Source organism: Gobio gobio, assembly GCF_949357685.1.
Source record: "Gobio gobio genome assembly, chromosome: 22".
In the NCBI taxonomy this organism is placed as follows: domain Eukaryota; kingdom Metazoa; phylum Chordata; class Actinopteri; order Cypriniformes; family Gobionidae; genus Gobio; species Gobio gobio.
In genome coordinates, this window is record NC_137118.1 from 18,402,032 (window position 1) to 18,418,252 (window position 16,221).

The window sequence follows — 16,221 nt, forward strand, 5'->3', positions numbered from 1 at the left end:
AGCCCTTATGGTTCAAAAGTTATTAGCATAAACATGATTCCAATTTTGGACTGATGGTGGCGCTAGAGGGATTGAGTTAGAGACTCCAAATTTGCTATGGTGACATTTCAGACTGTTCTCTATTAGTGTGCCAAATTTCACAACTTTTTACCATACGGTTCTATGGGCTGCCATATATTTTGTGGCGGAAGAAGAAGAAGATGAATAATAATAATAATAGGAACGGGAACGGTTTCAATAGGTGCCTTCGCACCTTCGGTGCTTGGCCCCTAAAAAATGACAAAATTTACATTTTTGGTGCAATATTCCTAAAATATATTGTTTGTAGACTAGAAGGTGACTGGTGCCTGTTGTAACCAGGGAAGATTGTGTTGTATCCACTGCTGTGTCAAGGCCCATTTGTGCACAGGAATGTTAATGACTTGAGTTGTTTACATGCTTACACAAGGATGTCTACTTTTAGCACTGTCGTCAAATATCTGAGGAACACAGCGAATGTTCTTTATTCAGCTAAGTGCACTCAGATGTACCACAGAGCATAATGAAACCTAAACAGCCTTACGTTATCTCACGGTAAAGCACATAAATCACAGTGGGGTTCAAGGGTAAAACATCACATATCCGTCAATATCATAGTCAAACTCTCTTACTGTTATTGCGACGAAAAAAGAAACTCTTTGCTCCCCATCGTACTGACATTTCACATATGTTCCATTTGACTGTAATATTTAAAAATAAGCATGTGCATATTTATGTTATGCTTTTCTTTCCCACTGGAAAACTGGCGAATCAATCAACTGCACTTTGGCTCAGCGGGCTTCCACTTTCTCACAAATCCCAAAGGTTTTTTTGTGGTCAGGGATTAATGACCCCATTCTCTTCTTCCTACTTTTTTCTGAAGGGTTCTGATTGGTTCTCCTCTTAGCGGACAGCCGGCTAACCGGACCGGAGACGTCTACAGGTGCCCCGTGGGAAAAAAGAAAAACACTGGATGTGAAAAATTCCGTTTGTCAGGTGAGAGGTGTCCTTCCTGTAGGCGTTAGTGCCATCATGTTTTCCATGGACTATTTTTGTTCCTTGCTGTGTACCCTCTGTCTGAATTCACTGTGTTTACTGTGGTTATACCAGAACCTGTTACAGGAAGGGGTGACAGACATTACCTCAGTTGCCCTGAAGTTGTCCTAGTCTCTAAATTAGTACTTTGACCATCTTAAACCTTGCTGTATGACTCAAGGGTACCAGTGGATTTCAGAGGAGAAGTAGGCTACGCCATGCACCAACATGGCACTTTGGTACAGGGTGATTTGAAAAGGAGGTTCTTCAATTTCCAAAATAACACTTCCAGGGAGGGAAAAATGGTACTACCTCAGTGCATTTCTATAGGTCAACATGAAACACTGTTTATTTTCGTAATGCATGTTCTTGGTCTTACTACGCATCATTCATCATTACATCAATCCTTTAAATTTAGTCTATTTTATCATGTGATATTGACTCATTTTACTTTTCATCAACAGTACAAACGACCATTTTTTTACAATTGCTTTCTATTAAAGGTCCTGTTCTTCGTGATCCCATTTTTCAAACTTTAGTCAGTGTGTAATGTTGCTGTTAGAGCATAAATAACACCTGTAAAATTATAAAGCTCAAAGTTCAATGCCAAGCGAGATATTTTATTTAACAGAAGTTCCTTTTCAAAGCCTACAGCGAACGGCCGGTTTGGACTACATCCCTGTACATCCTGCTTTAATGACGTCAGTAGAACAGTTTGTTGACTAACCTCCGCCCACAAGAATACGCAAAAGAGGAGGCGTGGTCTTGTTGCTCCGAAGTGTTGCGTTTGTAGTGTGTTTGTCGCCATGTCGTCGAGACGCTGTTATTTTCATCCCGGAGTCAAATCACCTTTCTTTGGCCAAGGACGCTGTACTTTGAGCACATGCATCTCCCCGTTATGGTAAGAGGCGTGACCTTTCCGGGCAACGTGCGCTAAGCTGCTGTCGAATTACAACACGGGAACCGCTGGCACAATCAGAACTCGTTACGTATTTCCGAAGGAGGGACTTCATAGAACAGGGAAATCTTTCAAGCCGTTTTTAGGACAGTGAAAACAGCGGTATACAGATAAGTAAATTGTGTGAAAAATACTGTGTTTTTTTACACACGAAACATGAACACATGTTATATTGCACACTGTAAACACAATCAAAGCTTCAAAAAAACAGGAAAAACAGGACCTTTAAAGAAGCACTCCAATTATTTTGAAAATATGTTAATCCAAACCAAGAATAAAACCTTATCCAAGTAACAGAACCCTGATAAAATTTATATGTAAAATACATGTTCATAACGTGAACATTTGCCGTCAACCATATTTTGCAGTTACTCATGTGATCCAATTTTAAACTAAATTAAAAACAATTTGACAGTGTAGACTGCCCGCGGACGTCATCGAAAACGCGAATGGTGACGCGAACGTCATCGAAAAGCTTCAAACCCCGTGGAGAAACCATAGATACCGGTGAAACCATGATGAAGCACAAACTCCCATTGGCCAACAAAAATAACAGCAAAAGAGCAAAGCAGTTTCCCTGTGTGCTGACTGATTTCAAAACACAGCATCATGAAGCTTTGAAGCGTTATGAATCAATGAGTCGATTCAGCGGTTTGAAGCGTTATGAATCAATGAGTTGATTCAGCGGTTTGAAGCGTTATGAATCAATGAGTCGATTCAGCGGGTTGGATCGCCAAAGTCACGTATTTCAGCAGTTTGACACGCGATCCGAATCATGAATCGACTCGCTGATTCATAGCATCATGATGCTGTGTTTTGAAATCAGTCATCACTATATAAGTCGTTATTTAGTTTTTTTTGCACACAATAACTATTATCGTCGCTTCATAAAGTTATTGTAGAACCACTGTAGTGAGATGGACTTTGTAACGACGTCTTTAGTAGGCTACCTTTTATGGGTCTTGAGAGTGTACATTGTGCCAATGGAGGCCTTTCTGAGCCATCGGAATTCAACTAAAATATCTTAATTTGTGTCCAACAACATAAAGGGAAGTCATTAATGACAGAATTTTCATTTTTAGGTGAACTAAAGGCCCGGGTATACTTCACTTACCGCGCCCGTACGCGTCACGCGCGCAGCCCTGTCCGCGCGTCTTTCAAAGTATACTACACAACGGATGCGCGCGGAGGATCGCGTTCGACACATGCGCAGTAAAAAAGTGTCTATGCTCCACCAGACATCGGAGGGCAGCACTGAGTCCTGTCATCAACGGGACATTCGCTGGGCATGATCGGAGAAGAACTGTAGTGCATCCACCATTGCAACATAGTTTGGAAGAAACACTGAAGAATCAAAAATTCTCTCTTTTTTTTCCAAGCGTGTTGTTTTTAAACCGGTCTTTGCACACTCTTCTTCGACGGCTGAACACTGTGCTCAATACTGTGTTTATTGCCACCTAGTGGACTCTTCTGTACTGCTGGCGCATGCGCTGTTGCACGCGGACCGTCCGCGCGGTCACAAAATTTGGGCTGCGCGCGGACGGGGTGTGCGGCCGGCCGCGAGCCCTCCGAGTGACGAAAATTACGTCATGCGGGCGGTGCACGAACGCGGATGGCCGAAGTATACCCGGGCCTTAACCCTTTAAGAGATTGCACTTTGTGCATTGGAAGCACTCAAATGTCTGTTTTGTATAGCGACATCTGTAAAACAGGAAGTTATTTATTAATTTTTTCAGAAGTTGTAGCATATTCCTTTTGTAAAGCTACAGAACTTGATTGACTAAATGTTTTGTAAATTTGAGCCATTATTAAGGTCTTCAATAAAACAAGATGAGAACTTAAATATTCCAGCACTTTCTGTGATGTAGTGCTTTTCTCTTTCTCATCAAACCGCAGTTTTTGCAAGTTCCCGCAATTTTATCGCATAAAATTGCATAAATATCCCGCATTTTTCATTGCATTTTTTAAGAAAACGTGCTGCATAATCAAGGATTTTTGCCCGCAACAATCACAAAAAAAAGCCGCATTTTTCTGGAAGGACTGATATAAGCATACTGAATGTTTGCATATATGTTGTTTAAATAAACTTGCATACATTCCATATATTCTTTATATATATGGCATTAACATACAGTACCATATAAAATAATAAAATAATAATATATAAAATAATTCTTCTATGGGTATTTCATACATGGTATAAACCTATATCTTCATATATCGTATAGGATGTATATATGTGCTAATAATGTATTGCCTTATATAAAACATATATGACATCACTACTCGGATATAGGGACATATATTACATTTCAGTATGGGTTGCGATTTTCTAGACCGATATGTCTAGGAACTATACTCTCATTCCTGCATAATTATCAAGAAACTTTGCTGCAGTACCATGGGTGCAGCAGGCATAAAGATATTACGCAGCGCCTGACATAAAAGACAAAAACTTTTAAAAATCTTACTAACCCAACCCCAAACTTTGGAACAGCAATGTACGACACATTACAAAAGTACAATGGGCAAATGAAATCTTATGTTGACAGTTTAGATACAAGTTGCTTTTGTCCTTATTACCAGTCACCATATTCATAAGTGCATTCCACATATTTAGTTACTTTGAGGAAAGCAAGGGTAGTCCCATCTTTCTAATTGATTAACTAGTATGATCATTTAATTCAAGAAGCCTTTAAACAACATTGAGAAAGTTCAAATGACTTGACACTTAACACCATCTGATTGTAGCCTGTAACAGATCCACTGAGAAAACCGTACATCTGTGTACAGTTTCCCCTTTCTAGAGATGTTATTCTTGAGAATTGAAGAAGAGGAAAAGAAGAGTTCACCCTGGTACTGGCCAGAGAGACTTTGATCTTAACTCATGGGTCAATTACATTACATTTATTTAGCAGATGCTTTTATCTAAATCTTCGTACAAATGAGCAATGATACAATTCAATACAAGTGAAAAGAACTAGTACAGAGGACCTGAACAAAATTCAGTAACACTTTAGTTAAGGGTCCAATTCTCACAATTAACTAGTTGCTTATTAGCAGTGTTGGGGGTAACGCATTACAAGTAACTTGAGTTACGTAATAATATTACTTTTTCCAAGTAACTAGTAAAGTAACGCATTACTTTTCAAATTTACAACAAAATATCTGAGTTACTTTTTCACATTAATTTGACTGACAGCTCTCCTGCCCCCATGTTGAGAGTAAGTGCAGAGGTGTTGTGTGAACATTATTGTAGTTCCAGACTAAATGTGAGCATTTATTTATCTCACTTGTACAAGATTCTGTCCTCCTCAAAATGAGTAAAATCAGTCAAATGCAAAAGCAGAGTACTATGCAAACCTCCAATAATTAAATGTTAAATAAAACAACTATTTTTATGCATAATCTACCTTTATATTTAATTTACCAATGTCTTGCTGCTGACCTTTGATGATGAAAATTACTAGATTTTTTGTTTTTATTGGTAAAACTTTTTTCTCCTGCATCCTATTCTACCATTATCCAGAATGACAGCACAGCAGAGCTTATTATTTCAATTTTGGTATGAAGAGGTCTTTACCGTTGCACAAAAATATAACTTTGTTATAAACAAAAACAAAACAAGCCCAGCCCAGGTGAGAAAAAGTAACGCATTACTTTTCTTAAAAAGTAACTAAGTAACTCAATTAGTTTCTTTTTAAGGGAGTAACGCAATATTGTAATGCATTACTTTTCAAAGTAACTTTCCCCAACACTGCTTATTAGTATGCATATTATTAGGATATTGTCTGTTTATTAGTACTTATAAAGCACACATTAATGCCTTATTCTGCATGACCAAATTCTACATCCTTTAATCCTACCCAGTATCTAAACTTAACAACTACCTTACTATTAATAAGCAGTAATTAGGAGTTTATTGAGGAAAAAGTTGTACTTAATAGTTAGTTAATAGTGACAATTGGACCGTTAACTAAAGTCGAAACCAAAATTAGTAAATGAGACGACCCATTTTACCTCAGTAATGTGACATAGTTCTGAGTAAAACACGATATTCAATTATGAAAAAACAAACAAACAATTATTAAAAAAAAACATCAAAAGAATCGAAAGATAAATGTGGTTGTTTACACTGTCAGTTTTTGGGGTTGACAACCGGATTTATTTACAGGCGTGAGTCTCGAAATGTCCTGTTCAAACAGCAACTTACAGTAATGTCTCAAATACGATCTGTATAAATGAGCAATGGGAGTCAAGCACGTATTCCCTTGCTAGTAAGCATAGCTACATTGACCAAAGCAATATCAAATATGGTTACGTCACTACGACAAGAGTCCAATCGAGCCAGAGTTCATCCGTTAAATCTTCATTAAAGTCCCCCTGTGGTGAAAATTACGTTTTTAATGTTGTTTATATGTCTATGTGGTGTTTTTAAAACCATGTGCAAATTCAGAAGTCAACACCATTGTTGAGTATTTTCTCTTTAAAACTGCAGTGAACCAAAGACAGGCTCAAAAACTCAGTGCCATTGTGCAGCGTTTACCTCAGTAAGTTGGCCGACTATTTCTGAGCCTGTACGAGTGAGGGGGGGGTGGAGATAATTTGCATATTCATGAATCCGTGCATACTAAATGAAGCAAGGGTGTACAGTTACATTCAAGCTATTTTAAGGCACAAAGACATTTGTTTTAATGGAAAAAAAGTTTGTCATTTTGGTGATCAAATATGAGTTAGGAATAAAATGATTGACTACAGGAGGACTTTAACTGACAGCAGCTTTTATATCTGGGTGGAGAGCAGAGAATTTAGTTATCTGTTCAAGCGCTTCAAGTGACACAAGACACAAAAACACCTGAGAATGTGGTTGTGAGTCCGGTTATAGAATACTGTTGTCACTTCTGTAAATATCGAACTGTGTGTGAACGGAAGCGTATTAAGGACTCAAATACAAAACGGACAACTGTATTCTGTTGCTGTGGTAATGTGGCCAAATACCTAGATTATACATTAAAAATATATCTATATGATCCATTTGGATTATTTTAAGAATATGTTTTGCATCACTGCACATTTTGATCAATGATATAATGTTTCAGACTCATTAGCCTGAAGTGCTAGTTCTGTTTGTGTGTTTGAATGCTAACCTCTGCCTGAATGTCTGACTCTCAGAGGAGGCCTAGACAGGAAGTGATCCAAAAAACATTTCTAAACTACACATTATTACATAATCTTTCACCAGATAACTCAATGTTGCATGTCGTCTTTCTTCAGGGATCTACCTTAATGTGAGACACTTCCAAGAGGAACACTGATGTCAGAACAGATAGCACTTGAATCTCTGCCCTCAGTCATTTCACTTTTTTTAATCTTAAATATGGACAATGTTGATTTTATGGGTTGACAGTAAGGTCTTTTTTTTTTTTTCATGACAAACCGGGTTTCTTACTGTACATTTTTTTCACATGTGTTTGTTAATCAGAAAAGGACAAAAACTCTGTAAGAATGTGCTTTCCCCCCATTAAAGCCCCATACAAAGGACCCCAGCAATGTTTTTTCAAAAGGCAAATAGACGGACAAAAGCATCCGATCTGCCTATGGGAAAATGCAGTGGAGTTTTTCTTTTCATAGGATTTACACTGAGTGGATATTTGTCTATTTTTCTTACAGAAAACACAACAATTCCAAACATAAATGAAGTCAAGGAAAACATGACTATGGGGACGACGCTGGTGGTTAACCCAGACGGCAGTGGGTTTCTGGTAGGGAACATCTGCAGATGTGTCTTACACTGTTACTTTAGCCGCTGTTAATTAATACTGTCTGATCACAGACTTTTTAAATCATTATATATAAAAAAAAAGCTTTGTGGAAACACTCTTTTTTCCAGTTAATGTTTATAATTATAGAACAGCGATTGACATGCTGGAAGTATGTCTGTGTTTGGTTTTATTTTATGACTAAACAAATGGTCAGCAATCTGACTGCAGTTCGCGAAACACTGCTTTTCCTGTAGTCAAACAATCCTAAAGAAATGTATAATTTGGACTCAAACCTAATGGGATTAAATGAATCGTCTACAGAAATCTCCAAGGAATCCTCTATGAATCTCATGTAATCCGATTGGATAAACTAACATTCTGAATAAAAGCAATGGAAAAGGAATTTCCTTTTATCCAGTAGGATCTTTTTTTAACCCATTAGGATTGGGTCCAAATTATGATAAACATCCCGGGAGCGTTCCTTTAAGATTTTTGGACAAAGTATATAACAGAACTCTGTATGAACGTCTCAGAGTAGTTGAGAAATAGACATGGACTTTGTGAACTTTTTCAACATCATGATTGTATCATATGTATAAGGGAAAGTATATACAGGTGCTGGTCATATCATTAGAATATCATCAAAAAGTTGATTTATTTCACTAATTCCATTCAAAAAGTGAAACTTGTATATTATATTCATTCATTACACAAAGACAGATATATTTCAAATGTTTATTTCTTTTAATTTTGATTATTATAACTGACAACTAAGGAAAATCCCAAATCAGTATCTCAGAAAATTAGAATATTACTTTAGACCAATACAAAGAAAGGATTTTTAGAAATCTTGGCCAACTGAAAAGTATGAACATGAAAAGTATGAGCATGTACAGCACTCAATACTTAGCTGGGGCTCCTTTTGCCTGAATTACTGCAGCAATGCGGTGTGGCATGGAGTCGGTCAGTCTGTGGCACTGCGCAGGTGTTATGAGAGCCCAGGTTGCTCTGATAGTGGCCTTCAGCTCTTCTGCATTGTTGGGTCTGGCATATCGCATCTTCCTCTTCACAATAGTACCCCATAGATTTTCTATAGGGTTAAGGTCAGGCGAGTTTGCTGGCCAATTAAGAACAGGGATACCATGGTCCTTAAACCAGGAACTGGTTGCTTTGGCACTGTGTGCAGGTGCCAAGTCCTGTTGGAAAATGAAATCTGCATCTCCATAAAGTTGGTCAGCAGCAGGAAGCACAAAGTGCTTTAAAACTTCCTGGTATACGGCTGCGTTGACCTTGGACCTCAAAAAATACAGTGGACCAACACCAGCAGATGACATGGCACCCCAAACCATCACTGACTGGAAACTTTACATTGGACCTCAAGCAACGTGGATTGTGTGCCTCTCCTCTCTTCCTCCAGACTCTGGGACCCTGATTTCCAAAGGAAATGCAAAATTTACTTTCATCAGAGAACATAACTTTGGACCACTCAGCAGCAGTCCAGACCTTTTTGTCTTTAGCCCAGACGAGACGCTTCTGACACTGTCTGTTGTTCAAGAGTGGCTTGACACAAGGAATGCGACAGCTGAAACCCATGTCTTGCATACGTCTGTGCGTGGTGGTTCTTGAAGCACTGACTCCAGCTGCAGTCCACTCTTTGTGAATCTCCCCCACATTTTTGAATGGGTTTTGTTTCACAATCCTCTCCAGGGTGCGGTTATCCCTATTGCTTGTACACTTTTTTCTACCACATCCTTTCCTTACCTTCGCCTCTCTATTAATGTGCTTGGACACAGAGCTCTGTGAACAGCCAGCCGCTTTTGCAATGTCTTGCCCTCCTTGTGCAAGGTGTCAATGGTCATCTTTTGGACAACTGTCGTGTCAGCAGTCTTCCCCATGATTGTGTAGCCTGCAGATCTAGACTGAGAGACCATTTAAAGGCCTTTGCAGGTGTTTTGAGTTAATTAGCTGATTAGAGTGTGGCACCAGGCATCTTCAATATTGAACCTTTTCACAATATTCTAATCTTCTGAGATACTGAATTTAGGAATATATATATATATATATATATATATATATATATATATATATATATATATATATATATATATATATATATATATATATATATATATATATATATATATATATATATATATATATATAACCTCCAATAAACACTGGAAAAGTGATTAGAAGCTTCCGTCACCTCTCTACTTGGCCCGTTCCTTGCTTGGAAAAGCTTCCAGATGACTGATCATTTTTGGTTTTAATGTTACCACTGCTTTCTTCAAATTCCAACAAATATTTTCATTGATATTTAAATCTGAAGACTGTACAAGCCACTCAAAAACATCCTACGACTGATCCCTGAACCAAGCATAAGTAGAATTGGATGTATACTTTGGGATGAGTGTCCTGCAGGAAAGTCCATTGATCATTGAGCTTCAGTCTCTGCACCGAAGGCATCACCATCTTTGCCAAAATGGCTTGATACATCAAAGAATTCATAATTTCCTTCATACAGTCAAAATCTTCGCTTCCTGCAACAGCAAAGCACCCCTAAAACAAGACTGGACCGCCTCCATGTTTGATGATGGAGATGGTGTTCTTCTGCTCTTAAGCTTTGCCTTTTTTGCGCCAGAAATAACGCTGATCCATGAGTCACATCAAAGTTCCAGTTTGATAACATCACTCCTTTAAATTCTTCCAGAACTCCGCAGGTCTATTCAAATGAATTTTAGCATATTCAAGTTTGCCTTTTTGTTCTTCTTGGTCATGAGTGGCATTCGGCAAGATCATCCCAACATGAAGGCCATGCCTTTTCATGCCTTTTATCAGGTCATCTTGCAAGTCTTTGGCAGTAAATTGAGTAAATTTTTTCAGTTGCTCTGCTCAACATTTTATTCCCCTAAAACCCTTTTGAGCCGAAAATGTATGTTCATCGGAGTAGTCCAAAACCCTAGGATGTTTGTCGCGCTTGAATCTCGAATTCACACACAAAAAGACTGGATTCAAGGAGTTTTGTGTACAGAGTTGTGTATTCGAGTAACAAATCCTTCCCTTGTGTGTCAATTTGACATTGTGTTATATTATTATTTTTCCACAAGAGGTCGGCAAAGACACCCAATGTAACATTTTGAGCTGAATTAGAAGGGTTATTCATGAAATTGTGAATTGAAATAAATAAATAAATATTATTTATTTATTTATTATTTATTGATAATTAAAGGTTGAATTAAATGTAAAAATAAAGTATCATTTTAGGGCTTCGGGTCATTTTGACCCATGAGGGAAGGATTTGTTACAAAGTGCGAGGGAACAATGAGGGTTAATGATATTGTGCTTTTTCTTCAACACCCTCAAATTTTAAACTTATGAATAAGGCTGACATCTGTGTCTCTAGAACTTTTAGTGTTTTGGATCTTGTAGGGTTAGAATCTTCTGTATAGCTTTTGTGAGAGCTCTTTTGACTGGGCCATATTTGCTACTCAACTTTAACACATGCATGGGCTAAATGTATGTATGCGTAACAGCACGTGATGAAAATATATAACACAAAAAAAGATTCTGTGAGGACTGTAGAGTTACATGTCATATTCCTCAGTGGTCCAATCTCTCTCTCTCTTGTACCCTCTGGACAGGCCTGTGGTCCTCAGTATGGCTACATGTGTGGAAAGCAGCAGTACATCACTGGGATCTGCTCGAACGTCAGCTCCTCTTTTAAAGTCCTCAACTCCATTGCTCCAACTGTACGAGGTACGACACACGTGTTGTTCGTGTACATTAGCGCATTCCAGCCGTGTAAACCACAGCCGGTACCCCTTGCACCGCATATCCATGTTAGGATGTGTTTAGGAGAGCTGACATCTACCAACGCAACATGGAGCCAGTGACTCATCATAAACACACACATACTGTATGAAGAATCATAGCAACAATGAACTTCTTGCTCATCTCCAACCACAGGAAAGACTGTTGCATCATTTCATTTGAATTATGCGTCATTAAATTCTAATTTGAATTCTCAATTTGGTGAAAGATGTACAACCTATATTAAGTTTCTGATGAAAGGTCACATAAGCTGGGGTTAATCACCACTTTCCTGTCGTGACAAGGTCAATGTCATGTACAATTTCATCTCTCAATGTTTCATAACATTTTTTATGTAAGTGTTTCAGTGAGCTATGTAATGTAATTCCTATGTAAACCTACTAGTGGCTGTTGGCCTTCAGCTGCCTTTCTGTAATTTAAACAAAAGCAGTGTGATATTTATTTATCTTTCTCACTAGTATAATTGTAATGAAGGTGCTCATTAGGTTTATTTGCTTGTTTCAGAGTGCACGCAGGATATGGACATTGTCATAGTGTTGGACGGTTCCAACAGCATCTACCCGTGGGACCCCATCACTGACTTCCTGAAAAAATTTCTCCAGAGTATTGAAATCGGACCGGCCCGGGTGAGATTTTTTGGATTGCAGTGCTTTTTTCAACAACCTTGTAGTCTAGCTTTGAAACGCCTTAGAAATGACAACAGTTTACAATAACATATACACTTTGTTTAACACAGTAACAAAGTATTTTTACTTTGTTACTGTACTTCAGTACATTTGTCAAGTATCTATACTTCATCAGAGTATTTATATTTTGGGAAACTTTTACTTCTACTTCACTACATTCCAAAGCATAATATCATACTTTTTTTACTCCACTACATTTCATTAAAACAAATCGTTCCTCGTTATTTTGCCACGCCCTTTCAGACGCAAGAGAGATGGCCGATTCTTTCCAATGAATCTGTTGAATTGGTTCACAAATCGCAGTGAATTCACGAATTGGACTGATCCGATTGCAGCTGTTCTTGAATCAACAACGATTCAATTCAATGATCTGGTCAAAACGAGCAAAGAACTGGGATATCACCGGAGCTTGAAAGTGCACGTGACTGATGGCACAGAGAGTAGGTTATTTTAGTAGTGATTATTGTAAATGAAAAACATATTTAGGTTATGACTGTCAGTTACTTGTGCACTAAATCCACTGTAAAAGGGTGAGCTGTTTAAGCCCAAGTTGTTTAAACAGGGTCCAAAAGAACCCCCAAAACAATTTTTAAAAAAAATCTAAATATCTACTTTTTGTTCCACTGGGAGAAATAAATGTATACAGAATTTTTTTTATTTTAGTATTATTTATATACAATTATATTTTAAATCAAAATTTTCAATAACCTTTACAATTTCAAAAACTTCATAAGTTTTAGAAACTTATATTTTTCTATTCTTTTTTATATCTCTGTTTAGCTTTATTTATTTTTTTCATAAATTTTAGCACTTATAGTTAAATTTAATTTATTCCAGTTAGTTTTTCATCTAATATTTATATTCTATTTCAGCTTTTCTGTTTTATTACAATTAACAAAAACAAATTGTAATAGTTTAGTTTTAGTTAAAGGATTAGTTCACTTTTAAATAAACTTTTGCTGATAATTTACTCACCCCCATGTCATCCAAGACGTCCTCATTAACGCCTGCTCGGATCAGTAGAATGAGGCATCTACGATCGATATATCTATGACCACGCTCGTATTTTGACCTCACTTAACGGAAGTTATGGCGGAGCTCAGAGATGATCACGTTCGTCAGATAAGAGGTAAAATAATAGCATAAATACTGCTCGGTTTCTCGCAGAAACTGATCATTTTGCTAGATACGACCCTTATTCATCGTTTGGTATCGTTTAAAGCCCTTTGAAGCTGTACTGAAACTGTTATTTGGACCTTGAACCGTTTGGAGCCCATTGAAGTCCATTATATGGAGAAAAATCCTGGAATGTTTTCATCAAAAACCTTAATTTCTTTTCGACTGAAGAAAGAAAGACATGGACATCTTGGATGACATGGGGGTGAGTAAATTATCAGCAACAGTTTATTTAAAAGGGAACTAATTCTTTAAAAATAACAACACTGGTTTGGAAAGTGAAAATCTGTACATAATGCCATCATTCTTGGGTGAACTCTGCCTTTACATAGGATTTTTAAATGATTGGATTTGTTTTCTAAAGAGTGTACTTGTTGAAAAGCAAAGCAATTTATTTTGTCAAAGTTGTGTTCATCAAGTGTCATGAGCTTATACTAACATCTTTACAAGGAGTATTACATAAAGACTTTCCATGGAGAAGCTACTGGGTGGTTTGATCCTAGGGAAATAAAGGCTTTCTTGAGCATGCCGCTGGAAAATATGGCTCCAGAACGCTGAGCTGGGGCAAGACCACATATTCCATGGCTAAATAAATGTTAATTTTTTTTTTAGAGGATGACATCACATTTGAGTCAGCACAGACACAGACATTTAGCAGAGAGAGACGACTGTGTGTCTGGGGGCCACCCAAACTGTCCATGTTTGGTAGCACCACCTGAACTTTATGTGTGTGTGTGTGTGTGTGTGTGTTTGTTTGGGCTTTTGCTTCTCCAGGTGGGCATTGTGTCGTACGGGGATGATGTTGGCCATGTCTTCAATCTCAGCCAGTTCAGTAACACAAAAGACCTTGTTCTGGAAGCCGGCAAGATACCTCAAAGAACGGGCCACAAAACCATGACAGCTCTCGGCATTGATACTGCAAGGTACTGCGCTTACCGTTCAGTCCCAAAGTCTGAGGCTACAACAAAAATATGATTCTCAATCTACTTTCAAAATTGGAACTAAGCTAAAAATATAAAAGTGTTGTGATAAAATGTATGCTGAATAACAAAAGGGGAACTAAAAAATGTATCGGATTTCAGCATTTTCACTGGTAAATCTCAGACTTTCGGACCCTGTTGTATTTCAGAAAAATCATGTAATAGCAATAATAATTTTCAACGTGTCTATTCAGACAAAGGACGTTTCAGAAACATTGTGCAGAATCTTGACCTGAAGTTCTTTGTTTTCTAAAGGAAAGAGGCCTTTACAGAGGAGCGAGGAGCAAGATCAGGGGTCAAAAAAGTCATGGTGATCATCACAGATGGGGAGTCACATGACCACTACGACTTGAAACGTGTCATTGAAGAGTGTGAAAATGATGGTATTGAGAGGTTTGCCATTGCTGTAAGTACATTCAACAATATATAATAATAATTATAATAAAAAAGAAAGAAAGAAATACTGTGCTGCATGGATTCAGTGGTTTCAGTAGGAAACGTTAAAACCAACAGACTGTTACTTTTTAATGTGGCACATGTAATTTGTCTTTCATAGGTCCTTGGCGACTATAATCGGCAGAATAAAACCACTGAAGAGGTGAAGAAGTTTGTTGACGAAATTGAAGCCATTGCTAGCGAGCACAAAAGCGATCATTTCTTCAATGTGTCGGATGAACTTGCTTTAGTGACCATCGTTGACGCCTTAGGAAGCAAGATCTTTGCCTTAGAGGGTAATGTACCAAACGCATCACAATAAAAATGTTTAGATCCCTAACATTAAGTACCCTAACATGTAATTGGACACATGGTCATCTAATTTGACTGTTTAATCTTTTTAAAGTCAGTTACATTAAATAGTAGATTGGTCTATTTTGAATCTAAAAAGTAAGAAGATTAGCCCTAACTAACGGCTAATTGTTCAGACTAGTTCTTAAAACTCAATCTTAACTATGTTTATGCAACTGGCCCCAGTTAAGCAACCACCTGGCTAAGCCCTAGCTTATGAATATGAAAATGTTTTTCTAAATGTTAAAAGTTGTAGTAACCACAACATTCTTCATCAAATCTGTGTAAAAAATGTCCTTTATATCTAACAGCCACATCTGGGAAGCACACCTCCTCCTTCGAGATGGAAATGTCTCAGGCGGGATTCAGCGCTCACACGTCTAAAGTAAGTGTTCAATCGCTCTGCCCTCGTGAATATGGTGATCAGATTCTGTTCTCTGATTTACCTTATTCTGGCATCCTGCAGCTGGTGTCTCATGCGTGACAACAGAGGAAATGCACGCGGCTGAGTGTTTAGCTATGAATCAAAAAAGGAAGAGCACTCTGAGTGTGTCAGTGTGTCGCTTCCTTTCTCAATTTTACAGAGACGACAGTGTTACTTTAGTAACATATTTTCAAATGCATTGCTGGGGTAAACACTATGCCTCAGTCGTAAAATGCGAACAGAACAAATTTTGTATACAATTTTGTATGTAAATGATCACATCCAGTGTTGCATACTAAGGCATTATTGAATATAGTAAAGGTTATTCCTTTCAAATGCTAATGATTTTTGAGGATTTAAAAGCTGATCATTTTATAAAAGCACTTACATTAATTATTCAGTTTAAACGTGTGTATTATTTGAGCTGTAAAGCTGTTTAAATCATAATTTTTACAGTCCATTTAGGCAATGTGTTGTCAGATTTTAATATTTATGAATTGGCCCCATTCAGTTCCATTGTAAGTGTCTCGTAACTCAGATTTTTCTTTTTTTAAAGAAAAGGGGG

General features: G+C 37.6%; 1 protein-coding gene across 1 annotated transcript in view; it reads left to right on the forward strand.

The window, feature by feature from the left end:
• The window catches only part of itga1 (integrin, alpha 1), a 60,149-nt gene that overhangs the window by 22,760 nt on the left and 21,168 nt on the right, over window positions 1-16,221 (forward strand). The window contains exons 3-10 of the mRNA XM_079803865.1: window positions 902-1,014; window positions 7,682-7,773; window positions 11,415-11,529; window positions 12,109-12,230; window positions 14,241-14,389; window positions 14,702-14,852; window positions 15,003-15,177; window positions 15,544-15,617. Of these exons, the coding sequence (XP_079659991.1) occupies window positions 902-1,014; window positions 7,682-7,773; window positions 11,415-11,529; window positions 12,109-12,230; window positions 14,241-14,389; window positions 14,702-14,852; window positions 15,003-15,177; window positions 15,544-15,617 (991 nt within the window). The remainder of the gene's footprint in view (window positions 1-901; window positions 1,015-7,681; window positions 7,774-11,414; window positions 11,530-12,108; window positions 12,231-14,240; window positions 14,390-14,701; window positions 14,853-15,002; window positions 15,178-15,543; window positions 15,618-16,221) is intronic.